The 27,878-nt window shown below is 43.7% G+C and overlaps 1 protein-coding gene across 3 annotated transcripts in view; it reads left to right on the top strand.

Annotated features, from left to right (window-relative positions):
* Positions 1-27,878, top strand: part of ITCH (itchy E3 ubiquitin protein ligase) — a 186,452-nt gene that overhangs the window by 42,914 nt on the left and 115,660 nt on the right. For 2 of the 3 annotated variants that reach the window (XM_030213284.1, XM_030213283.1), the window contains exon 2: positions 23,348-23,438. In XM_030213284.1, coding sequence (XP_030069144.1) covers positions 23,369-23,438 — 70 coding nt within the window. In that variant the 5' untranslated portion in view covers positions 23,348-23,368. Of the gene's footprint in view, positions 1-23,347; positions 23,439-27,878 lie in introns of those variants that run through there. The other variant, XM_030213286.1, reaches the window with a different exon arrangement.

Raw genomic sequence — 27,878 nt, 5'->3', positions numbered from 1 at the left:
TGGAGATTCTACATGGAATGTTGCTATTCCACTAGCAACATTCCATGTAGAAGGCTGCGCAGGCTTCTGTTTCAGATTCACAGAAGCAGAAGCCTGCGCGGCCACATTGGTTTGATTCCCACTTCAGGCACAGGCAGCTCCTTGTGACTCAGGGCAAGTCACTTAACCCTCCATTGCCCCATGTAAGCCGCATTGAGTCTGCCATGAGTGGGAAAGCGCGGGGTACAAATGTAACAAAAAAAAACAAAACAAAAACATATATCACAATGCAGTTACAGAACAGATATAAATAGAACACAAATCAGTAAGTTCCATAAAATATTCTTCATTTTTCCCCTTCCCCCCTCCCCCCCCCCCTTTTTTAACAGTTCAAAATCTTGCTTCTTGCTATTGGAGTGAGAGTATCCCAGAATGGGGACCAAATTTTGCAAAATGTGTCGCCTCGCTTAGAAGCTAGGTCCGTGATCCCCTTTTCTAATGAACAACAATGGATCATGGCCGACCTCCAGTGTGCCACGTTTGGACCTTCAGTGTCCAACCACAACTGAAGGATGGTTCGCTTTGCCATCAGGATAGATTTCTTTAAAAATTATTTATATCCCACCGGGGTTGGTCTCTGCGTCTTGAATATGTCAAACAGTTGCTCCGGGGATGGACGCCACCGACAGGACCACATCAGTGACACCTGTGAGCCCAATAACCGCCAGAAAGCGTGGGATTTAGGACAGGACCAGAACAGGTGTCCCAAGTCGGCACCGCTGCTCCCACACTTTGGGAAATTGTCCGACAATACTTATAATTGTTAAAGAAAAGAATAAAGTCCTAAAAACAACAATGGAAATAAGACCTTATCTGCAAGGGAAACAGAAATGAGCTGTAACGTTTTAAGGTTCAGTCTTATTAAATTTTACTGCCGTTGTAGGTAGGTGAAGCCTGCGGCACTCATTTGTTTGCTTGAAACCCGAAAGCAGTTGTGGTTAGTTTGTGTGAGACTCATTGTTTTGAAATCTCTCCCTTCTTTCCACTCTACTACTTTTACTTGCCCTCGAGGATAAATGAAAGTTTTGTTTTCATTTACTGAGCAACCGTACATTTCAAAAGTGACCTGGCTGATGCAACTCAATTCCCCTTGCCGTGGATGTGAATATTCATATTTTATTACATCACTCTTCTGGTTTCCGTGATCTTCTTGCTATAACTCATGGGCCTCTCTCAGTGCTTTTACGTAGCCTGTAAAATGGCATCCCCTGTAGGACATACCTCACAGAGCTTGTTGCCTTAGAAAGTATGTTTCGGTAGGTGGGCTCTACTCCCTGTTTAGTTTTATATGCAAGGACCCCACAGTTACCCACAAAGGAAAGATATTCAACATAAAGGGATCTTTCACTTGCTCATCTTCCAATGTGGTATATATCATTCAGTGTAAAAAATGTAACGAAGGATGCTATATTGGAGAAACAGGCCAGATGCTTAAGACAAGATTCAATTTACATAGACATCACATGAACAATACTGGTGCCAGTAGGGCTCCCACCCCTGTTGGTCAGCATTTTACAGGACCAGGACACTGTACCAGTGACTTCACAGTGAGAATCCTGAAAGGTAACTTTAAAATCATACAAGAACGTAAGACCTTTGAAGTCAGAATGATTGAATATTTTAACACCCAACAGAAAGGACTTAACAAGGATCTGGGGTTCCTAGCCCATTATAAACCATAAAGCTGTATGTCTCTGTTGATCACCCCACCCCTCACCTATCCACACCCATCCTGTTAGAATATCAATGATATGCTTTGATGTCCCCATGCATACCTCCGACCCACCCCCATCCTGCCACCCTGTCAGACTGTCATAGTAATGCTTGAATGTTTTCACTTATATACACTGTCAGCTAGCACATTTGCTTATTTCCGATCTGACGAAGAAGGGCAACCTTCGAAAGCGAATCAAGAAATGTATAATGTCCAATAAAAAAGGTATCATCTTATTTTCTTTTCCATGTTTTATTTTGTTTGATTTCTATTGATAACCTTAAGAGTGGACTAACACGGCTACCACACTCCTCTACTTAATATGCAAGGACAGAAATTTGTGTGTGTGTGGGGGGGGGGGGGGGGGGTTAGAAGACCTAGATAACAGCTACACATTTTTAGGAGCTATGAAATTTTTTTTTTTTTATTTACTAGGATTTACTGTCTCTTTGAAGAAATTCACCTAAGATGTTGGTGTACAGCAAATATCTTCAAATAACAATATACATTATAGTACTAGGAAAGAAGGCCCGTTTCTCAGAGCAATGAAACGGGCGTAGCTTTTTTTTTGGGGGGGGGGGGGGTGACTCACATCACATACGGAGAACAATGGCGATTTTCCTGGTCCGCCCCGCTGCTCGTCATGGTTGTAGCTGGTTCGTGTGCCGCCGCTGTTAGCGTTGTCGTAGCTCTGTGTGGGTGGCGATTTTCCTGGGCCGCCCTCGACGTCATCGCGTTTTGACGCGAGGGCGGAGCACAGGTACAGTAATAAAACTCACCCTCAACTTTTGCTCCGCCCTCGATGTCATGACGTTTGACGCGAGGGCGGGGCCCGGTGGCTTCACCACCACGAACCTTCGAACCTGAAGGAACTGAAGTCAGTGGCTTGGCTTCACTGACGTCAGTGTCCTCAGAACGTTGAGGGTGAGTTTTATTATAGTAGATAGTATGCTATATACCCAGTGTACCTGAATGTAACTCACTTTGAGCTACTAATGAAAAAGGTATGAGCAAAATCCAAATAAATAACTAAAATAAATATACAGTGTCAAAATAGTACACAAAACATCTTAATAAAAAAGGAGACAAGATAGATGAGAAAGAGTAATGTTTCGACAAGGGTGACTACCGTGTTTCCCTGAAAATAAGACACTGTCTTATATTAATTTTTGCCCCAAAAATGTGCTAGGTCTTATTTTCAGGGGCTGTCTTATTTTTCGGGGAAACATCGGGGTTGGATCGGGGTTGGCCCGTCCGCCCTCTGTCGCTCCTGGAACTAAGCTTAAACGCCTCCTTTCACCTTCGCAGCAGCAGGACAGGCCACTCCTTCCTTCCGTGTCCCGCCCTTGCCTGACGTAACGTCCGCGAGGGCGGGGCACGGAAGGAAGGAGAGGTCTGCCCTGCTGCTGCTTGCTGCGAAGGTGAAAGGAGGCGTTCAAGGTTAATTCCGGGAGCGACGGAGGGTGGGTGGAGGGGGCGGCCTTGTCCGGCTCTTGGCGGCCCTGCTTTCAAACAAAAATTTGCTAGGTCTTACTTTCGGGGGAGGCCTTATATCTACCAATTCAGGAAAACCTCTACTAGGTCTTATTTTCGGGGGATGTCTTACTTTCGGGGAAACAGGGTAACTTAACGAAAAGTTGCTTGCAACCAATGTAATCTACAGTACATGTGGTAAGAAAGTCTTGCTGCCTTATGTTCAGCCAGTGGAACTAGCTAGTTAATTGTCCTCATCCGCTGAAGGTTTGGGAGAAGGGCTATGCTTTCACCTGCTTTCTGACAGAGGGAGATCCTGTTCAAGTGACAGGGGATACAGATAGTTAATTGTCCTCATCCGCTGAAGGTTTGGGAGAAGGGCTATGCTTTCACCTGCTTTCTGACAGAGGGAGAGATCCTGTTCAAGTGACAGAGGATACAGAGTATCGTGACTCGTATGATTAATTGTAAGAAGATGTGGCGGGTGACATGTTTACTTTATCATTTGCACTGGTTATCAGTAGGATCTAGGATTTTATTTAAAGTTTTTTGTGTTTGGCATTTAAGGTTCTCCATGGGATAGGTCTGCTATATTTGCAATCTCACCTTAAATCCGTTTCAATACAAACTTTGCGTTCTCGGTATACTCAGTCTTCAGCATCCCTCAGCTAAGGAATATGCACTCGGTCACAATGTTTTTCGGGCACAGTGCCAATTTTGTGGAACAAGCTTCTGGTAGAAATGAAAAAATTGTCAGACTGTACATTGTTTCATTGTTGAATGCATGTCTTTTTGGCCTATATTATGGATTCTTGGGATTGTGATTGAGTGAGAATGTGGGGAAGGAGGAATTATATGATAGAAGTTTGTAATTGGTTTATGTATTTTTATGTAGGGATGGACATTTGGTGCACTATTAATCTGATCAATTTTTACTAGGATTAAACTTTTTAATCATGATCAAAATTTTTAACTTTTGTTTGCTGTCCAGCATTGCTTTCTCTCCCCTGCTTATCCTATTTCACCTTGGCATAATGTAGCAGAGGGAAGGCATTGGGTGTCGGAAGTACATGTGTGATTCGCTGCCAGAGACCCTATGAAGAGTCAGATAAATGTGGAGGGAGGGGGGATGCTGGACCTGTGTGCTGGGGGGGGGGGGTTCAGGAGAAGAGGGGAGAAATGGGTGTCTGTGTGTCAGGAGTAACATTTAACAGCAGAAGGGGAGACATGGGTGTACGTACAAGGGAGAGGAGACAGGTAGGTACCCTTCATGGGGGGAGGGGGAACAATGTTCTGTGGTAAGCAAGCGTGTGTATGCAACTTTTCATTAACATAGTAACATAGTAGATGACGGCAGAAAAAGACCTACACGGTCCATCCAGTCTGCCCAAGATAATCTCATATTTGTATACCTTACCTTGATTTGTACCTGTCTTTTTCAGGGCACAGACCGTATAAGTCTGCCCAGCAGTATTCCCCGCCTCCCATCACCAGCTCTGGCACAGACCGTATAAGTCTGCCCTCCACTATCCACACCTCCCAACCACCAACCCCTCTTCCCCCCACCTGCTCTGCCACCCAATTTTAGCTAAGGTTCTGAGGATCCATATTCAGCAGGTTTTAAAATTTTTTTCCATGCAATAGGACAGTGATGGCGAACCTTTCAGAGACCGAGTGCCCAAACAGCAACCCAAAATCTAATTATTTATCGCAAAGTGCCATTCCCCCTCCCCTCTCCCCCTCGTCCCCCTCCCTCTCGTTCCCCCTCCCTCCCAGTTCCAGGGCCAGGATCCCCCCTCCCCTCTCCCTCCCAGTTCCAATGGCGTCAAAGACAAAAGCTTTTCCTGAGCAGCCCGCCCTCCCTCCATCCGAATACCAAGGCCCCCCTCCGAAATTTAAAAGTCATACCTGGTCGGGGTTAAGGCGGCGTTGGCAGCAGCAGCAACAGTGAAAAGCGTGCTGACTCGGTGCACCTTCAGCCTTCCCTTCTGTCTCTCAAGCTCTGTGGTCCTGCCCTTGCGGAAACGGGAAATGAGGGTGGGACCAGAGCTTGAGAGACAGAAGGGAAGGCTGAAGGCGCGCCGAGTCAGCACGCTTTTCACTACTGCTGCTGCCGCCGACGCCGCCTTAACCCCGACCAGGTATGACTTTTAAATTTCGGAGGTGGGCCCTGGTGCTCAGAGGGCGGGGCAGGGGGGACTGGAACTGGCTGAGGTGACGACGTGCGTGCCAACAGAGATGGTTCTGCGTGCCCTCTCTGGCAAGCGTGCCATAGGTTCGCCATCACTGCAATAGGAATTTACTACACCCCCTCGCGTTCACTGTGTTCCCTAGACACCTATGGTTTGGTTTTTCTGTCCTAAAAATGCCCATCATGAGTCTACTCATCATTCAGCTTACTTCTTATTTATTTTTTTTAAAGCACCCTTTCTCTGGAGCAGTCTGCCCCCTTATCTGCTATTGGAATTATCCTTTCCCAAATTTAAATCCCTCCTCGAATTGGCATTTGGGATTTAATTAAACCTGGCCATGGGTGGGCCCGGTGGACCTGCGGTACCTCAGCAGTCAGGCTCAGAATGTAGGACTTGGTTTTTAGCTTCAGTTCTAGTTTTACCTTGGGTATGTATGCTCTGTGGTTGCCTACCCTGTCCTAATTATTATGACGCTCTTTTCCTTTATGTTTTTATTGGATTGTAAACCGCCAAGACCTGTATCAAAATAAACATGGTACCAAGCCATCCATTCCAGAGGTGCGATTAATCATGTGATTAAAATTTTTAATACCATAATAAACTTTTTAATCGTTGTTGTTGTGCTGAGCGTTTGTTCAAAAGGATATTTGGGTCAATGTTAAACAAACAAACCAAAAAAAAACCTTTGAAAAGCATGTGCCCAAAAAGCATGCTGTAATTATGCATCATTTTATTGCATAATGACATAGAAGGGCAGATTGGATAGGCCATATAGAGGGGAATAATCGAACGGCGCCGGCGAAATACATGGCCGGCGATGTATTTTGGCGGTGCCGCAAACAGCTGGTCAGACCCGTATTTTCGAAAAAGATGGCCGGCCATCTTTTGTTTCGATAATACGGTTCTGGCCAGCCAAATGCCTTGGATTTGGCCGGGGTTTGAGATGGGCGGCTTCGTTTTTTAGCGATAATGGAAAGTTATGTCAGCCATCTCAAACCCCGGCCAAATCCAAGGCATTTGGCCGTGGGAGGAGCCAGCATTTTTAGTGCACTGGCCCCCGTGACATGGCAGGACACCAACCGGGCTCCCTAGGGGTCACTGCGGTGGACTTCAGAAAAGCTCCCACGTGCATAGCTCCCTTACTTTGGGAGCTGAGCCCCCCCCCCCCAACCCCCCCCCCCAAAAACCCATTACCCACAAATGTACTGCACCCACTAAAACTGCTCCAGGGACCTGCATACAGCCTCTAGGACTTATTGCTGCTGTATAACTTTGGCACACCAGTTCACACCTGAAGACTAATCTCTCTGAAAAAGTCCTTTCTTGAAATATGCATGTTTACTCACAGTTAACTGCAGATCAGAGGTTGTGCCCCACTGGCAAAGAGTCCTCTGGTACTAAGATTAGCAGTAGGTCAGAGCTGGCACAATGGTGTACAATGCCCTCTTTCAGCACCATTCAAGGTAAGAACTTTCTCTAACAAGGGTAACACAGGAAAGGGAACTAAAACTGGCTTACAAAAATGGCCACTACCGCATGGACTACAACAGGAAACAAAACAGGGCACACTCTGACCCAGTAAGCAGGAGGAAAGCACCAGGGAAGTAGAGCCTACCAACTACCAATACCTACACCCACCACAATGCATTGCTGATGTGACTCTGCAGTGCAAATAACAGAAAAGGTGTCACACTCACCCCAGAGCCACATCACAAGCAGGAAAAGGCTGTCGGAGGACAGAACACATTCTGCTGTCATGGAGGTGGGTACGGCATTTGAGGCTGGCATACAGGCTGGAAAAAAAAGTGCTTAAAGTGGGGGTTTTTTGGTGGGAGGGGGTTAGTGACCACTGGGGGAGTACGGGGAGGTCATCTCCGCTTCCTTCCGGTGGTCATGTGGTCAGTTTGGGCACCTTTTTGAGGCTTGGTTGTGAAAATAAAAGGACCAAGTAAACGCCATATTTTTTTTTTCCATTATCGGCGAAAGCCGGCTATCTGGTAGCCACGCCCATACCCGCCCATTTTCCGCCTTCACTTCGCCACCGACACGCCCCTTTGAAGTTTCGCCGGCAAGGCGACGGGAAAGCAGCGATGCTGTCAAAAAAAGCAGCTTTCAATTATACCGATTTCGCCGCTTTTCCCAGATCGCCGGCCATCTCCCGATTTGTGTCGGGAAATGGCCGGTGATCACTTTTGATTATGAGCTGGATAAAGAAAAATATTTACTATAATAAAACTCGCCCTCAACGTTCTGAGGACACTCAGTGAAGCCAAGCCCTGACTTCCTTCAAAAAGGTTTGAAGGTTCGTGGTGGTGAAGCCACCAAAATCGCTCCGGGCCCCGCCCTCGAGGGCGGAGCAATGGGAGAACAACGAAGGGGTTGGCAGGCAGGGAGGCGGGGGGGGGGGGGAAATCGCTCCGGGCCCGCCCTCGCATCAAATGTCATGACGTTGGGGGCGGAGCAAGGGCAGAACAATGAAGGGGTTGGCCAGGGAGGGGGGGGTGTTGGCGACGAAAACCTTGTTAGCGCCCGTTTCATTTGCTCTGAAACGGGCCTCTTTTACTAGTTACTATATATATTAATTGAGGATATATTTAGCACACAGAATAGTTGAGCCATTTTTTTCTTATATCTGACAAAGCGTGGTGATTTTTTAGCCAGATACATTTCAAATTTGTAAGTTTGAAATAACAACATAGTAACATAGTAGATGATGGCAGAAAAATACCTGCACAGTCCATCCAGTCTGCCCAACAAGATAACTCATATGTGCTACTTTTTGTGTATACCCTACTTTGATTTGTACCTGTGCTCTTCAGGGCACAGACTGTATAAGTCTGCCCAGCACTATCCCCGCCTCCCAACCACCAGTCCCGCCTCCCACCACCGGCTCTGGCACAGACCGTATAAGTCTGCCCAGCACTATCCTCGCCTCCCAACCACCAGCCCCGCCTCCCAAACACCGGCTCTGGCACAGACCGTATAAGTCTTACCAGCACTATCCTCGCCTCCCAGCCACCGGCTCTGGCACAGACCATACAAGTCTGCCCAGCACTATCCCTGCCTCCCACCACCAGTTCTGGCACAGACCGTACAAGTCTGCCCAGCACTATCCCCGCCTCCCAACCACCAGTCCCGCTTCCCACCACCGGCTCTGGCACAGACCGTATAAATCTGCCCAGCACTATCCCTGCCTCCCAACCACTAGCCTCGCCTCCCGAACTTGACTAAGCTCCTGAGGATCCATTCCTTCGGCACAGGATTCCTTTATGCTTATCCCACGCATATTTGAATTCCGTTACCGTTTTCATTTCCACCACTTCCCGCGGGAGGGCATTCCAAGCATTCACTACTCTCTCCGTGAAAAAATACTTCCTGACATTTTTCTTGAGTCTGCCCCCCTTCAATCTCATTTCATGTCCTCTCGTTCTACCACCTTCCCATCTCCGGAAAAGATTCGTTTGCGGATTAATACCTTTCAAATATTTGAACGTCTGTATCATATCACCCCTGTTTCTTCTTTCCTCCAGAGTATACATGTTTTCTTTCCATTCTTGATGAGAAGCTAGATGCAAAGTTTTCCAGTGTGAAAAAACTACTTTCAAAGCTAAAGAAAGCATAGTATTGACAAGCACACATTCATCAGGATTTAGCATATTACTAAAATATTGACCCGTGAGCAGCAGATACTTATATAACATTGAACCAGTGAAATGAAAGACATCTGTCAAAGTGAGCCATACATCTCTCCAAAATTCTTGAATACACATACAGTCAAAAATGAGATGCTTAAGGGTACCCTGCTGCGCCTGACAAGACCAGCACAGGCTGGAGATGTGAGAGTTAATTGTGTGCGACCTGAGAGGAGACCAGTGTGAAGAAATAGAGGGATTGTGTTATTGAAGAAGAGTTAGAACACTTAAATAAAGAACACCGTAATTGCTCGCACCTTTGGTCTGTGATAGCTTGCTGGATATCTTCTTCCCATCATCTGCGTAGGCCAGCACATTTAACAGAAGATTTTCTTATGAGGAAAGAATAGATATGAGTTGCGACATGCCCTACAGAATGTAACTTCTTAGCTAATTCGAGGATATCGGGAGTACAATGCATCATGCGGGATAGCACTTAGCTTTTTTTTTTTTTTTAGCATAGAACTAATCTGTAACCATTGGAAGAATTGAGTGTCCATTAAAGAAATTTCAGTTTTCATGACAGAAAAAGTTTTCCAGCCATGGTTACCCAAATCAATAAAATTGCTAAGATCCCGTATCCCTATGCCAATGTGACCAGGAGACTTGCTTTTTGTTGATTAAAAACGTAGAGTTATTCCATATTGGCATACTGTCACGTATGTGAATGTTTCCTTGTTTGTGCTCACCTTGCCCTCTGGTGGCCAGAACCGGTGGCTGCTATGGACTGTCACCCGTTCCAGATTTTAGTCCGGTCCGGATCTTCCGGGCTGCCAGACTTGCTTTTCTTGTTTGTGCCTGAACAGCACCCGTAGCTGCCTTGTGATTCCTGCAGCTGAGCTTCAGCAGCTGATGGGCTTTATTAATCACCTGGAGACTTCTGTGTTTGCCTTTTCATTGTCTAAGGTCCTGGTTTGTTGGTGCTTTGTTGCACTTCTGCCTAGTCTGGTTTCTTGTTTAGTTCCTTGTCTGTTTTTAGTTATCTGTGTGTAGTTTAGCTTAGGTTTATTTGCTTACTTCCCTAGTCTTGTTTCTGGTCTGTATTCCTTGTCTAGTTTCTGTTTGTCTGTGTCTTTTGCTTAGTGGCTGCTCTGCAGCTTTCAGCCCTGTCTCTTGTCTGTCAGTATTTGTACCCTGTTTTAGTGGCTGCTCTGCAGCTTTCAGCCCTGTCTCTTGTCTGTCAGTATTTGTACCCTGTTTCAGTGGCTGCTCTGCAGCTTTCAACCCTGTCTCTTGTCTGTCAGTATTTGTACCCTGTTTCAGTGGCTGCTCTGCAGCTTTCAGTTCTTGTCCTTTAGCTTGTCCATTCCCTGCTTGTGTAGTATTGTCTGTCTGTGAGTCCTAGCCCAGTTTCCTGCCTTGCTGCCATGTATATTCCTTTCCCCTCTGACCCTCAGTCCCTGTTCAGCCTAGTTGATATCCAGTGCCTGCCCTGTCCTGTAAGTCCTGCCGGCCGCTTGCACCCAGGGGCTCAACTCCTGGGGAACAGTGGTCAAGCGCAGGTGAAGTCTAGCTGTTTCTGTAAAAGTTCTGCCTTGTCTCTGGTGTGGGGTGGTTTTGCCTGCCACTGCCGCTCCTCGGCAGTGGCCCAAGGGCTCACAAACCTAGTTTCTGCCTTGAAAGCCTGACACATACGTGTAGTAGAGGACCAAGGAATGCTTAATTGTTTATCAAGAGCAGACAACATTTTATGAGTGGTGTTAATAATGGGATTAGAAGCAATATGCTTAGGGAGATGCATACCAATTAAATAGGGGTGTAACAGTGGGTCAATAGTGGACTGTTCCAGTATCATCCACCTAGACAAAGTATTAGTAGCAGCAAACCAGTCCAAACCTTGACGAATAATAAAACATTTTATGATAGGATAAAAGATCAGGAAATCTTACCCCGCCCTGTAACTTTGATAATTTTAACTTGCCTAAAGAGATTCTAGGCGACTTAGAGTTCCACAGAAAGCTAGAGACCATTTTTTCCAACTTTTTGTAAAAAGTGCCAGAAAAGAGGGATCATGCTTAAAGCATATGTGATTTTAGGTACTATCATCATTTTGATAGTGTCAAGTCTGCCCCACCAAGTTGAATTAAGCGGGGACCAAGACAAAAGAGAATTTTCAACCTTGGCTGTGACTTTATCTGAGTTGATTTTGATGGTGGTGGGGAGATCCCTATCAAAAAAGACACCTAGATATTTTATGGCAGAAACTACCCATTTAAGGGGGTATCCTGGGATAGTGAAGGGGATGCAAGCGTCATTTAGGGGCATCAGCTCAGTTTTGTCCCAGTTAACTTTATAGCCAGATAATTTTGAAAAACGGGAGATTAGCTTAATAAATGCATCCATGGAGGCCTGAGGCTTAGCAAGGTATAACATGATGTCGTCTGCATACGCCGAAAGCTTGAACTCATTGCTGCCTATGAGGACACCAGCAACCTCATTTGAATTTCGTATAGCTGTCAGGAGGGGCTCCAGCACTAAATTAAATAGTAAATGAGACGTAGGGCAGCCTTACCTAGTGCCTCTGTGCAGCATGAGTGGAGCGGAAAGCTCACCATTGGCGGCAATGTGTGCAGTCGGCGAAGAGTACAAGAGATGCAAAGTATGTACAAAGAAGTCTGCAACACATGTACAAATGAATAGATATTTCCACCCCACCTGGTCAAAGGCTTTTTCGGCATCTAGAGAAATAGACAAGATAGGTTGAGCCGTAGACCGAGCGGAGTGGATAAGGTGACACAGTAACCTAGTGTTGTCAGCACCATATCTGGACTTAAAACCAGCTTGATCTCTGTGGATAAGAGGTTGTATAATGCTTTCCAACCTGCAGCATAATATTTTTGCAAAGATTTTGTAATCTGCATTTAACAGTGAAATTGGTCTATAGTTATGCACAAGCGTGCAGTCTCTGTTAGCTTTAGGAAGCACTACAATGACAGCATCCAGAAAATGTCTGCGAAAGTTGAATTTAGTAGGTCTTGGTAATAGAGCATCAAAGGTGTTAAAACGAGGGTCAGAAATGACTTATAAAACTCAGCTGGGATGCCATCGTGGCCAGGTGCCTTTGACGAGGATAGCATCTTGATTGCAGAGAGTATCTCGCCCTGGGAAATGGGCTGATTAAGCTGACATGCTTGATGCTCAGAGAGGCAGGGGAGATTCAATGAGGAGAGAAAGGTAGAGATTTCAGAGTCAGAAGCTGCACATTCAGAGGAGTATAACGACGTATCAAATGATTCAAAGGCTTCTAATATTTGAGAAGACAAAGTCAAGGTCGCTCCAGCAGGTGACACAATTGTGGCTATGCGTTGCTTCGTTCTTTTGCCTTTGAGATAAGACGCCAGTAATTTACCAGCTTTGTTGGATTCTGTGTAATATGTGGCACTTTGCTTAAAGGCGATGACGTTGGCAATATTGGACAGGATCAAATTATATTGCATTTTAAGGTGCCTGAGTTTTTGAAGCGTGGATTTAGATGAAGACACATATAAAGTCATTTCAAGTTGGCGGATTTCTTCTTCAAGCTTGACAGCTTTAGCATTGTTGGTTTTGCGAAGATGAGATGTGTAACTAATTACTTCACCTCTAAGCCAATATTTGTATGCCTCCCATATTGTTACGTATGATGGCACAGAGTTGTTGTTAGCGGTAAAGAATTCAGCTGACTTTTGAGCGATGTGCTGCAGAAAAGTTGAGTCTGAAAGCAAAGAAGTATTAAACCTCCAAAAACAACAATTTGCTTTGCCAAGGGACCAATTAAAGTTACAGGATATAGCTGCATGGTCAGAGATCAATATTTCATGCACCTGCGCAGCATTAAGCATAGGAATCAAGTCTTTTGTACCTAGTAGATAATCAATTCTTGAATATGTTTGATGCGGGGCGGAGAAGAAGGAGTATTCCCTAGAAGTTGGGTAAATTAACCTCCATAGGTCAGACCATCCAATGGACTACATAAGACTATTCAGTGAGTTCTGAACTTTAGCAAGTCTGCATTTTGAAGACCTTTCTAGGCAAGGATCAATTGGGAAATTGAAGTCACCTCCAATAATAGTGTGGCAGTTAAGAGCACTAGGTCCAGCAGCGTTAATGCCATGAAAGAAGCTGGGTTCATAGACATTCGGAGCATAGACATTAATTAATATTAAAGGTTTGCCCTCTAGAGTACCTTCTAGCTGCAACCACCTACCAGCATTATCATTGGCCTGAGAAACAAGCTGGAAGGGCAAAGACTTCCTGATGAGCATAATAACACCATTCTTGCGGCCATTAGCTGGGCTTGTAAAGCACTGATCCAACCATTTACTGGAATGTTTGGAACCTTCTTGCGCATCCAGATGGGATCTTGCAGGAAACAGATATCAGACTTTTTCCTCTTCAGGTACAGCAGGAGCTTCCTACGCTTGATGGGATAATCCCTTTAATATTAAAAGATAATATACATAGCTTCAGCGTTTATACTAAATAAACTCTTCTTCCAGACAAGCGATGCAGCATAAAAATGCATGAAGGTAAGCTGACAAATAGCAAACAGATTGAGACTCCTCAAAAGTGACAAAAAACCCAACGAGCGTATCACATTGAAAAATAAATTGGGTAAGAAAAAAGAAAAAGAGGATAGAATCCATTTACTCCGGAGTGGAGAAAAGTGAGAGACAACTACGGGGCACATGCGCCAGATCGGACAGAGAGAGAGAGAGAGCCTAAGCCAGCATAAGCAGTAACATAGTAACATAGTAGATGACGGCAGAAAAAGACCTTCATGGTCCATCCAGTCTGCCCAAGACAAACTCATATGTGTATTCCTTACCTTGAATTTGTACCTGTCCTTTTCAGGGCACAGACTGTATAAGTCTGCCCAGCAGTATTTCCCGCCTCCCAACCACCAGTCCCGCCTCCCATCATCGGTTCTGGTACAGACCGTATAAGTCTGCCCTCCCCTATCCTAGCCTCCCAACCACCAACCCCTGTTCCCCCCACCTGCTCCACCACCCAATTTCAGCTAAGCTTCTGAGGATCCATTCCTTATGCACAGGATTCCTTTATGCATATCCCACGCATATCAAGTAAAAAAAAACAATAAAAAAACAGCAACACATGAGCTAACTTGAGGAAGCTGTTACAATCAGCTGACACAAGAGACTGAGGCGAAATTCAACAGGAACAGAGCAGTGCTGAAACAAGCATATTACCCCATGAAGTCGGAAAGTCCCATGCTCAACATTTTCTGTAATTCAGCAGGATCATTATAGTGCTTGGTATTATTTTGAAAAGTAACCCTCATGACTGCAGGGTACAGAAGACCATATTGAGCGCCAAGAGCTTTGAGCTTAGGGCGCATATCAAGAAACATTTTCCTTTTCTTAGCAGTCGGCTTAGAGAAATCTAGCATTAAAAATTTTTTTGCTCCAGCAACTATCAAAGGAGATCTTGAGCGAACAGCGCTCATTAGGAACATCAGTTGATCATGTCTGAGAAACTGAACAATTATGGGCCGTGGATAGTTTTTCCCAGGAACTGGCTTCAGTGCGACACATTAAGCACGCTCAGTTTGAAAGCTGGTGTCAGTTGGCAAAGCAGCGATCTGTACAAGGAATGAGCTTAAAAATTGAACTATGTCCATTCCTTCAGACTGCTCAGGCACTCCTAAAATGTGAATATTATTCCATCTCAGCTGATTAGATAAGTCTTCAAGCTTCACCTTCCGGCACATCTCCTGATGGAGATCATTGTGGGCAGACATACGATCTTCCAGAAAACGAATTCTGGCATCGAACTGGGTTAGTTGGGTGGTAATAGAGGCTAAGTCCGCCTTGATTTCAGCGGTGACTTCAAGGTTTTGCTGTATTAAAATGCGCAGCGCTTTGATGTGGTCCACAGTAAGTTCTATCTTGTCAGTTGGTAATGGCGACTGCAGAGCCTTCCCAGACGGTGAGAAGTCCGTTTTATTCCTCTTAGAGACGGAATATAAAGAGGACGAGCCGTCATTCCTAGCAGACTTTGATGCCATCCTGCTGAACAGCTTCCCCGAGATCGAAAAAAGAAAAGAAAGCAGAGTTGCTATTTGGCGATGTTAGAGATAGCTGGCAGGAGAGAAGGCTCTATGTGTTCATACCGGTCGAGGTCATGTGTGGCCGTATAGTCTTTATCTGCCTACATTTTTCAGTTTCTAGTAGGTGGTAAACTAGTGGTTTTATTCTAATCATGAGTATTGCAGTCGTGCATTCTTGGAGACGATTTTGATGGGTTTTTTTTTGGGTATCCGGCAAGTAGCTACCCGGACAGTTCCCATCCACTAATTTCCCACCACCACCACCTCCGGATATTTCTCACTTAACGGGGACAATTCCCTACCAGGACTTCCACCCTCCCTTTTTTTTTTAACCTTTGTTTTCATTCTTGTATCACATCTCTTTTTTGTTGTCCAAATGAATTTCCATAAGTCCTGGCGGGTGCGTCGCGCTTCAGACGCTGATAGGGAGGATCGTTTGTGCAGGGGACGGATGTACACAGAGGAAGTGTAATAATGAAATAACTTTTCATAGGTAGAGTAGTATTTCGTTGTAATCTGTGTGTAATTTTGAGGGGCTGGTGATAGGGTCACCTAGCATGTATTCTCAACATTTAGAGTTTCTGTCTATGTAGCTATATATTTACTTATATCCTGCACTAAACAAAAGTTGAACCCTTGGAGTATTTTAAAGCTTTTATTTTTTTCCATTTAGTGGCAGGCAGGTGGTGTGTGGGGGGCATTGGTCCTCTAAACAAACTGTATGTGTGGAAGGTGAAAGGCATGTGTAAAAGGTAATTTTTTTGTGGGGGGGGGGGGGCGGCATTGCTCCCCCCATGCTCTAGAAAGGGAAGGAGATTAATTGGCTTAGTGTTTTGTTTTTTCCCCAGTTATGGGTGGGAATTGCCCTTCCTGGTGTGGTGGGAATTGGTTCAGTGGTAATTGTCCAGATGGGAATTGGTGGATGGGATCTGTGCTGTGGGAACTGACTTAGAACTGTCTTGTGGAACAGTTTACCAATAGAATTGCGAGTGGAGGTTTTGTTGAAACAATTTAAAAGGAAATTGAAAGCATTTTTCAGTCAGAAAGCTTTTTAAGATGGACCTGGGTAGACTTTTTGAGACAGAGTTTCAGTGCTTGTTCTTGTGATGTATGTGCTTTCCTATCTTTTAATGGCGTTCTTGTTTTTTTTATCTTTTTATTGAATTTTACTGTAAATTATCTTGATATCAAATTTTATAAACTATTAAACTATTCCTGGAGTAGCCTAATGATTAGTGCAGTGGGCTGAGAACCATGTTTGATTCTAGGTGCAGCTCCCTGTGACTCTGAGCAAGTTACTTAACCCTCCATTGCCCCAGGCACAAAACTTGATTGTGAGCCCATTAGGGACAGAGAAAGTGCCTGAATGCAGTGTGTAAACTGCTTTGATTTGTACCACAGAAAGATGGTATATAAATCTAATAATGCATAAAGTGTTGGTGTGGACGGAATGCCAGAGCATTGATTTACCGAATATAAACTGGGATTTTTTTGACCCAAAAAAGGCATCAAAAAGTGAATGTTTATATTTGAGACCTATCTCCCCCCTCCCCCGCCCACTATCCTCATGGTGTTTGGCATGCCCACCCGCCATTCTCCCAGCCCCCCCGCCCCGAGCAGGCACAGCTCCCCCCTCCCCCCAGTCCTGGACTCACTGATAGTACCGTACTGCCCTAGTGGTGCACTGGGGCAGGAGCAATCCCCAATCACTCCTGGCAATGATATCGCCATAGTGAAAATGGTAGGATTGCAAGATTGCTGCTGGAGGTCGCTTCAGCCATTGCATGAGTACCCACTCACTTCACTTCAGATATTCATGACCCCATTAGTATTAGGGTGGGTTTAAGTTTCTTGCAACATCCGAGGTCTTTTCCTCCAGGAAAGTAAAATAGGTGGATTTGTGTTGTTTACTTGAAGTTATATGTAATGTGTTTTGGTGTGTGAACATTGTGGCTATTTTTCTCAGTACTACAGAGGATCTCAAATTATGTAGCACTGGGTACTCTGTCTGTACCCAGTGCTACATAATTTGAGATCCTCTGTAGTACAGTTGTAAAGAAATCTGTACTGTGATCTATCAGCCATTTATTTTACCTGCTTTAATTCTCAGGCATGACAAAGCTTCAGAATGATTTACACTTAAAAGATTTTCAGTCTTGTTCTATAAGGATTTTTTTTTTTTTTTTAAATAAGTGTATTTTTGAGTAAGGCTATCATCTTGATTTTTAGCTCAAGGGATGTATTCTGTTGATAGCTTGAACCTGTCTAGAAAGTAAAACAGTGTAGCTTTTAGCATTTTTATTTATGTTTTTTGGCATTCGTATGTAAACCATTTAGGATGTTGGTTGTTAAATCACTTGAGATGAATAAGCACCTGAGTTCCACACGTGAGCAATTTAATTATATACTCACTGCATATTTGTTTCAAAATGTGTGCATGGTATTAGCAGTGTGATATACACCAAAACAGTCATTTGCTTCCACTGAAGACTGAAATGGTTCACAGTGTTAACCTGACACTGCCCCTCCGAGTTATTTACTACAAAATCCAGCTAGAAACCAAATTGCACTGGTGTTCAGTGTTGCTTTAGTCTGCCTTTATTCAACTTCCCCTGTTTTTCTCCTGCAAGTATTTCCTTTGAACCTTTGTGACCTGTTGTCTGTTGTTACTCATTAATAAGACTACACTGGCCAAAGTTGCTGGAATTCTGAGATAGTCGCTGTTTTATCTGAAGGGCACCTCAGCCATGACATGATTCTGTTATTCTGTTGTTTTGTATCGGGGGGCGTAGCCAGACCTCGAGGTGGGAGGGAGACAGAGCCCAAAGTAAGGGGTGACATTTTGCTCTGCCTCCTCCCACCACCACCTTGCTGCTTCACCTGCCTTGGCTGGCGGAGGTCCCCAACCCCCCCTCCCCCCCAGCTCAAGCGTGTTTCTCAGGCCTGGTCTCCGGCGCTGCCGCATTTCCCACCCTGCTCTCTTTTCCCCTCATCATTTTCACTAAAATGAGCATGCAAGATGTGAGGGGAAGAGAGATCAAAGCAGGAAATACGGTGGTGCCAGAGACCAGTGCTAGAAAAAAATGCTTCAGCTGGTGGGGGGTTGGGGACCTCTGCCAGCCACACCAGGGGCACAGATCCAGTTTGGGAGGGGGCCCAGGCCCCCTTGCCCCCCTATAGCTATGCCACCGCCTGTTCTCCAGAAGAATTTGCAGCAGTTAATGGACAAAGCACCTTTCTGACCTGATTTGCAAAACTCTTAACTAGTCCCTCATTTTCCTACTCCTGTTACTCTATCTTATCTATATATTCCATCTTTGCTTATACCCTGTGCTGTCTGTTAAAATGTTTTATTGTGTATTGTGTTGGCATTGTAATGTAGCAGACTATGCTATACCTTGTATTATTATTATTATTATTTATTACATTTGTACCCCGCGCTTTCCCACACACAGCAGGCTCAATGCGGCTTATATAGTAACAAATAAACAGAGTTACAAAGTCTTTAAGAAGATTATACAAATTGTAGTAAACGTAATAATAAAGGGGTAAACTGATGAGTAAATTGAGCATAGGAGGGATTGAGTATAGAAGGAAATGAACGTTAGGAGGTAGGCGTAGGGAGGATGGAAAGGGAAAAGATAGGGGTAGCATATGGGTATGGGAGACATGGTCAGTTTATAACAATCGTCGATACAGAATTATGTAAGTAGGCTTTAGTTAGTTGGATCATTGGGGTAGGCTTTCTTGAAGAGATGGGTCTTCAATGCTTTCCTGAAGGGCAAATGGCAATTTAAATAGTTGTTGTTTTACTGTGGTAATTGTCTATTGCTTATGTTTGACTTTTTTGTGCTATACTACACTGCCTTGACTGAATTCCTTCAAAAAGGTGGTAAATAAATCCTAATAAATAAATAAACCTTTGTAATAGGAAATTACAATGAAAGAAATATACTGGAGTAAACTAGCCTAAGACCAGTCTTGGTGAAATCTAATTTGAACTCTCATGGTGTTGGTTACTTTTTCCGCCCCGTTTTTTGTTTTCATTTGTTAGTACATTACAGGAGTATTTGAACAGGAATTCAATCTTAGGTCATAACCATTATGGACTTGGTCCCTCATCACAGCCCCAAAGCTCTCTATGTATCATATTCTATCCTCCCAATATGTGTAGGGCTCCACCTCTGACTTTTCCTCATGCTTCCTTGAGGTGCCTAACAGATCTGCCAAAACCCGCAAATTACATTCAGTGGTACATGCACTTCATCTTTCTGATGGAGGGTACCAAGTTTTTCTTTGAAATAAAGCTGTGTCAATATTAGAAGTCTAGGATTTTATTTATTTTACCTCTGTAGTACAGTAAAAGTTGGAGGTGGGAGGCTTATTTTGAATATTTATTTTGAATATTTATTTTTCTTTGTGTGTTGATCAGAAGCAAATGCGGGCGCTAGAAGCCAGTAGCGCTAAACTACCACCTGTGTTTGCTCCCAACCTATGATCAGAGCCAGCAAGCGCATGTAACAACGCGCTTACCAGCTCTGAATGCAATGAGCATGCAAATGCATGCTAAACGGGTTATCAGCTATTCCTCCCCAGTGCTCAGTGGGTAGCACACCAAACATTGGCGCGGCTTCTGCTGCAAACCCTACTCCAGCTCAGAGTTGGCGTTAGGGTTTGTGGAGTATTGAGGAGAAATGGGGGAGCCCTGTCGAGCATGCATTTGCATGCTAGCGGGCCCCCTCCCACAAACAGTCCAGGTCCTGGTTGCTAGTGCCCCCGCCCACACTTCAGTTCGGGGAGCAGGAAGTCTAGTGGATCTCCAGCCCCCTGACACACCCAACCTCCCAAAAAAAGTGAAGAACTCAATAGATCCCACGAGGCGTGAAATGAAAAATAAAAAAGGTGGGAATATAAGCCAGGCTATCCAAAGAATGGAACCAAATTATCTTTTTTAAAAAAACAAAGTTTAATAATTTCCAAACAAATAGTAATGTAACAATCACACATTAAAAATGACTCGACACAACGTTGTGTTTCCACAATTGTGGAATAACAGTACATGAAGACCATTTTTAAGATCTTATCTGCAAGATCTTTGGAATCTTTTATCTACGTTTTGAGATTCCTTTGAAGTGTTATATTCAATTTCAACGTGATTAATAAGACTCCTGATGTAGGCCTATTTGGCCGAAACACAACGTTGCGTCGAGTCATTTTTAATGTGTGATTGTTACATTACTGTTTGTTTGGAAATTATTAAACTTTGTTTTTTTAAAAAAGATAATTTGGTTCCATTCTTTGGATAGCCTGGCTTATATTCCCACCTTTTTTATTTTTCATTTCACACCCAACCTCCCAACAGGAGTTCATACCAAGTGGTACAAAATTGATCTATTTCGAAAGTTCATAAGATTTCCTGTGGTGTTCCACAAGGCTCAGTTTGTCACCGTTACTGTTCAATTTATTTGTCAGTCCATTGGCATTGCTTATTCAAACATTGGGTATCAGTTCATATTCTTCTGCTGATGATTTCTTATTGATTTACTATGTAGATCCAATAAACTTAGATTTAAAGCCTGTACAAGAATATCTCAGCAGGGTTGCCAGCTGGCTTTTTGAGCGTAAACGATTACTAAATCCTGAAAAGACAATAGCTTGTTGGATAACAGGTCATCATAGTTCAATGCCGACTTTAATTCCTACTTTGTTTGACAGGCCAATTGTCCCGGTACAATCTATCAAATGTTTAGGTGTGATCATAGATTCAGCTCTATCGTTTAATGATCAGATATCAGAGGTCCTAAAAAAGTCTTTTTATTATCTAAGGCAATTACACTCTATTAGAAATACAATAGATAATAACTCATTGTGTATCTTGGCCTATGCATATATTATGACACGCCTCGATTATTGTAACATCTGCTATGCGGGCATTACAAAATTTAACTTGAAACGCTTACAAACTATTCAAAATACAGCTGCTTGTATAATTTGTAGAGCTTCAAGATATGATAAGGCTACGCCTTTATTATGTCAGTTACATTGGACTTCGATCCATTTGAGAATTTCTTTTTAAGGTTCTCATCCTTACATACAAAGCGTTATATCTATCCACACCATCATATCTTGCAAATTTAACTATTCCATACACACCGTCACGAACTTTACGTTCACGTAACTGATAATAGGTTGGTAATCCCACCACCTTCAAGAGCGAGGTGGGAATCAACACGAGCTTCAGCCTTTTTTTTTCTTATCACCATCTTTGTGGAATTCCCTCCCAAAATATATTAGGGTAGAAGAATCATTTATGCTCTTTCGTAAAGCTTTAAAAACTTATTTCTTTCAAACAGCTTTTGATATCTAGTGCTGTTTATAAAGGGAAATTCAGTGTCAGTTATTTGGTGAGAACCACTCACGAAATGAAATATGGTTTATTTAAACAGGGAATATATTATGTTAAGGAAGCAGTATTATTTGAATGTGCTATGTATGAGTGATATGTGTAATTGATTTGCTTTCTCTGCTATGGAAGTTTTGTTAAAGCTGTCCTATCATAAACGGATTTATTTTATGTTAGAATACTGTTGTATTTTTTATTTCTATTTTTTAAGATATGATTATATGTCATTTATATTTTAAAGATGTAAACCATTCTGATTTGCTATGCAAGAAGTAACGATATAGTGAATAAATAAACGATAAATGATAAACAGCCAAAAAAGTTAACCCTGGTGGCCCAAGCGGGCTGCCATCTGAACCCCAAGCTTTCCTGGTGGGCCTAGCAGAGCTCTCCCCCCCCCCCCCCATACCTTGTTGTTGGAGGAGGGAGTAACATATTCCCTCCTTGCTGGCACCCTGCCCAGTGCATCCTGGGATGTACTGGGTGGGATTCCCAACCATATAAGGGAGTTTTTGCCTTATATGGTTGGGAAGTCCCAAGATGCTCTTAAAGGCAGCACCGGACAAGAAGGGAGTATGGGAGGGAGGAGTGCTCCGTTAGGCTACCATGGAAGCGCAGGGTTTGGATGACAGCCTACTTGGGCTACCAGGGTTTACTTTTTTGGTTGTTAGGGGGGCTGGAGATCCACCGGATTTCATCATTTGATAGGTCTGGGTTTTTGACAGCTCAGACCTTTCATACTACCGTGTTTCCCCGAAAATAGGACATCCTCCGAAAGTAAGACCTAGTAGAGGTCTTGCTGCAATTTGAAAATATAAGGCCTCCCCTGAAAATAAGACCTAGCAGGGGAGGCCTTATTTTTCGGGAAACATCGGGGTCACCCCCCCCCCACCCGAGATCGCCGGCTCCCCCCCTTGATCGGTCGCTCCCCCCGCCCTCAGTTGCTCCCGGAACTAATCTCTTAAACGCTTCCTTTCACCTTCGCACTCGCCGCAAGCAGCAGGGCTGGCCACTCCTTCCTTCCGTGTCCCGCCCTCGCCTGACGTTACATTACGTCAGGCGAGGGCGGGACACAGAAGGAAGGAGTGGCCTGCCCTGCTGCTTGCGGCGATTGCGAAGATGAATGGTGAAAGGACGCGTTTAAGAGGTTAGTTCCGGGAGCGACTGAGGGCGGGGGGGGGGGGGGAGCCTGCGATCTCGGGTGGGGTCGACCCGATGTTTCCCCGAAAAATAAGGCCTCCCCTGAAAATAAGACCTAGCAGGTCTTGGGGAGCAAAATTTAATATAAGACAGTGTCTTATTTTCGGGGAAACACGGTAGTGCGGGAGGATTGTGCCTGAGCGCATGCTGGGGCACAATCCTCCCGCACTTTCCCCCTATGATCAGAGCTAATTGTGTGCCCATATTTGCATTCAATTAGCTCTCATCATAAGGGCGGTATAGCCCTGCACTTTTCTGAGGCTATTTTTAGAGTTCTGTTTCTGATCATCTGCCCATCAGTGTGGTAACCTCACTTGGTCAAGCTGCTTTGGACAGGAGGTTATAAATTGAACGTGAAATTAAAGAAGGAAGACCATCCTGTTTAGAAAGCAGATGTCTGCTAGTAAATGTCTTTCCTATATACTGAATGACTGAAATATCTAGTGTGTTTTTTTTACCTGGTGGTAATAGGGCATCTTTTTCAGACAGAAGTTGTTTTACATCTGTCAGCAGAGTTGCATGTATATTGGTGTATAAAGCTATTGCAAATTTCACTTGTATAATTTGAATATATTCTTTATTCAGGTTCACAGTCCAGCCTGTGATATGGCTGACATTGGATTGCGATCAGGGTCGGTCAATGGATTTACAATGAAATCACAACTTCAAATCACCAGTAAGTCTCTGTCCTTTCTTATGTGGCAAAGCCATTTTATCTTTGAATCATTACCTAGTTGTTCATTGGCTTCCTCTTGGAATAGTTGACTAAGAAATTTTGCCGATAAATGACAAAGGGTGGGATAAACAATGTTAAATTTAATTCCCAAATGATTTAGCTATTTTTCTTTTCTCTGCCAGAGGGAGGTGAATTTTCTAAGGAAAAGTATGTACATTTCTGCTATGAAAAGTACACCAGATAAACTATGTGTTTACATCTGCTGTTTTGGATACACAACTTTTCTTGGTTAAAATATTCATACTGTATATGCTTGAAGTTTTGAAGCTATGCCTGTAAGTTCACAGCCCTCCCCAGTGCAGTTCTTGGAACACCTATTCACACAGTGGGTTAACTTGCGTCTTTATAGATTTTATGAGTTTATTCACAGATCAGGCAGTCAATTTTGTCACAGGTCATTTATCGTTATCGTTTATTAAATTTCTATACTTCTTTCTTTGCAGGCAAATTAAAGCGGTTTACAATAACCATAGAGAGAACAGTAGAACAGTACAACATACATGCAGGCCACGAAGGGGGACGACGACAGTGATTAAACGTAGAGGCATACTCAATATTCCACACAGTTAAAACCCATCCCTGACCTCACGTTGCAGAATCAGCCCAGACCTGATTGATTTTATTAGGATTTATTTACCGCCTTTTTGAAGGAATTCACTCAAGGCGACGTACAGTAAGAATAGATCCAACATGAGCAGGAGGCAATTAGAGCAGTAAAAATATTCGAAAAACAATAAAAAGTATGGCATGGTATACTACTACACCAACCCAGCCGGCTGGAGGGCAACGAAGAAAATAAGAGAAGTGTGGACTCTGGACAGGGCAGTGAAATATCCGGGGGGAAGAGGGGTTGGTGGTTGAGAGGCTAGGATGGGGGAGGGCAGACTTATACGGGGTCTGTGCCGGAGCCGGTGATGGGAGGCGGGACTGGTGGTTGGGAGGTGGGAAATACTGCTGGACAGACTTATACAGTCTGTGCCCTGAAAAAGACAGGTACAAATCAAGGTAAGGTATACACATATGAGTTTATCGTGTGCAGACTAGATGGACCGTGCAGGTCTTTTTCTGCCGTCATCTACTATGTTACTATATTTCGATGTGGTGTGAGAATATAGAGGTTGTAAAGTATAAAGATTTAAAGAATAATACACGGAGGTAGTAGGATTGAATACAGATAAAATAGAGGTGTCCTATAGAGGAAGCAGTGTGTTTTCACAGGGTGCAGAAATTTAAAGTGGCCATCAATGAGGCGGGAATGGTTTTTCTCAATAGGAGTTTTTTTCCACTGATGCACACATTGATGGTAAACAAAAAAAATAGGACCAGTGATAAGATCTACGCCACAGAGTTCCCTGGAATCCTTTTAAAATAAAGGTTCTTATGCACCCGAATGAGTGCTAGACCAGGAGGGGGGAGTATTGAGGTCTGGTTAATAATAGTATTAAGAGTTATGCTCATGTGAAAACAACACTCAATATACCCTTGGAATTAAATAAGTATAGATGGTATACTACTTGCAATAACAACACAATATGTACTAGAACATTATAATGGGTAGCAAAGGGTAAGGCAAAGTTGTAACATATAGATGAGTAAGAAACTAGGAAGAATTAGAAAGTAAGGTGAATGATTTGAAGAAAGTTGCACGTGAGGTCAGAGAGATGGTTAAATATTATCTCAGCTAGGTTAGGAGTGGATAAACATGTCCCGCTGTAGTATGTGCAGCCCGACTCAATGCATGGAACACTTACTGGAATAAATGACCTAAAGCACTGCTTTTTACCTATGGCAATGCCTTTAGAAAACTGCCCACCCTGTGCTTGATTTACATACCGCATTTCCCCCATTCTATATTGATTAAATAAGGTTCTTATTAGCAGATCCTTCTCAAGCTTTCACTCTGCTTTTTTTGGTTTAAAGCAGAGGTTCTCAACCCAGTCCTTGGGGGGACACCTAGTTAGTCAGGCTTTCTGAATACCTACCGTGAATATACATGAGAGAGATTTGCATAGAATAGAGGTGGTGCATTCAAATCTATCTCATGCATATTCATTGTGGGTATCCAGAAAACATGACTGGTTACGTGTGTCCTGAGGTCTGGGTTGAGAACCCTTGGTTTAAAACATGCAGTTCGAACAAATGCCCTGTTCACTAAGGATTGCTCAATTTGGCATAACAGATTGTTAAAGAAAACCGTATGTTTGGCAGCAGTATTCTCTATAGGGAAAATAATCTGGCTTTGGACGCGAGCATAGCTGGTCTGTGCAGTGCTGTGCATCTGAACAGTGTAACACCATTTAATTTCTAATCCAAGAGAGGTTTTTTTTTCTCCCAATAGTCAGTCTGCCTCTGGTAGTATTAGGACAGCATCCGAGGGCCCATGACGGGGGGGGGGGGGGGGGGTACAATCTCCCATAGCTTCCATCTAGTTTAATCATTTTTGATAGGTGGTTAGAGGCCCTCGACCCTTAGTACCCGAGGGCCCAGATTACTGTAAGTCCATCCCTGTTTACCACTGTCATGTGAAACAAAATTAGATTGACATGCTGGTAATTGTTACAGACCAGCACATCTGCCTCTTTGCAAGTTTTACAGCAGCCAAAACAACCCAGAAGCTAGTGATGTTTATTAGCTTTTGAGGACATCCACGGTGGAGGGTTTTGTATGTGATAAACGCATCATATCCTGCCATGACTGTCCATGCAAATATGGTGTCTTGCTGATTGTGGGTCTGTCAAATCACCTCCACCCAGAGCAGTCTCAGATTTTTCTAAGAATACTGCCGATTCTGCTATAATACCTAACTCCACCACACCAGCTTTATCCACAGATGGTCTCCTCTTAACTTCTAAACTCAGGATGGAACACTGTGCAGTCATTAGGACTCCACCTCCCTCACTACATTCCATGGTTAGAGCAGCAGATTGAAAACCCAGGAAGCCAGGGTTCAAATCCTCCATTGTCTAGGGTACAAATGTAGCTTGTAAGCCCTCTAAGGATAGGGAAATACCTACTGTACCTGGATGTAACTCGCCTTGAACTACTGCTGAAAAGACATGAGCTAAATCTCAATAAATAAATATATAATCAGATGAAGTGGACTCTCACCCTCAAGCCTCAATAAATTTATTAGTCTGTAAAGTGCCACCAGCAACTATGTAGCAATTGCTTTACGCGTTTGAGGAGTAATTGCCTTCTCTGGAATCTAATCTTACCTCCCATGCATATCAACGTTGCACATTAAACCTGTGCCCAAAGCCACCCAGTTACTACTACTACTTATCATTTCTATAACGCTACTAGACATACGCAGCGCTGTACACTTGAACATGAAGAGACAGTCCCTGCTCGACAGAGCTTACAATCTAATTAGGACAGACAAACAGGACAAATAAAGGATAAGGACAAAGAGTAGCAAGATTCCGGAATCCCAAAGTGTAACAAGATTCCATGCAGAATCCCAAAGAGTAGCAAGATTCCGGAATTTCAAGCAGTACTACTACTACTTATCATTTCTATAGCGCTACTAGACGTACGCAGCGCTGTACACTTGAACATGAAGAGACAGTCCCTGCTCGACAGAGCTTACAATCTAATTAGGACAGACAAACAGGACAAATAAAGGATAAGGACAAAGAGTTGCAAGATTCCGGAATCCCAAAGAGTAGCAAGATTCCAGAATTTCAAGCAGTACTACTACTACTTATCATTTCTATAGCGCTACTAGACGTACGCAGTGCTGTACACTTGAACATGAAGAGACAGTCCCTGCTCGACAAAGCTTACAATCTAATCAGGACAAACAGGACAAATAAGAGAAATGGACAAAGAGTAACAAGATTCTGGAATCCCAAAGAGTAGCAAGTTTCTGTGTAGAATCCTAAAGAGTAGCAACATTCCGGAATCCCAAAGACTACTACTACTTATCATTTCTAAAGCGCTACTAGACGTACGCAGCGCTGTACACTTGAACATGAAGAGACAGTCCCTGCTCGACAAAGCTTACAATCTAATCAGGACAAACAGGACAAATAAGAGAAATGGACAAAGAGTAGCAACATTCCGGAATCCCAAAGACTACTACTACTTATCATTTCTATAGCGCTACTAGACGTACGCAGCGCTGTACACTTGAACATGAAGAGACAGTCCCTGCTCGACAAAGCTTACAATCTAATCAGGACAAACAGGACAAATAAGAGAAATGGACAAAGAGTAGCAAGATTCTGGAATCCCAAAGAGTAGCAAGTTTCTGTGTAGAATCCTAAAGAGTAGCAACATTCCGGAATCCCAAAGACTACTACTACTTATTTCTAAAGCGCTACTAGACGTACACAGCACTGTACACTTGAACATGAAGAGACAGTCCCTGCTCTACAG

The sequence above is a fragment of the Microcaecilia unicolor genome, chromosome 8 (genome assembly GCF_901765095.1).
Source record: "Microcaecilia unicolor chromosome 8, aMicUni1.1, whole genome shotgun sequence".
NCBI lineage: Eukaryota > Metazoa > Chordata > Amphibia > Gymnophiona > Siphonopidae > Microcaecilia > Microcaecilia unicolor.
Note: the sequence above shows the minus strand (reverse complement) of the source record. Positions and strands in the feature narration are given on the sequence as shown.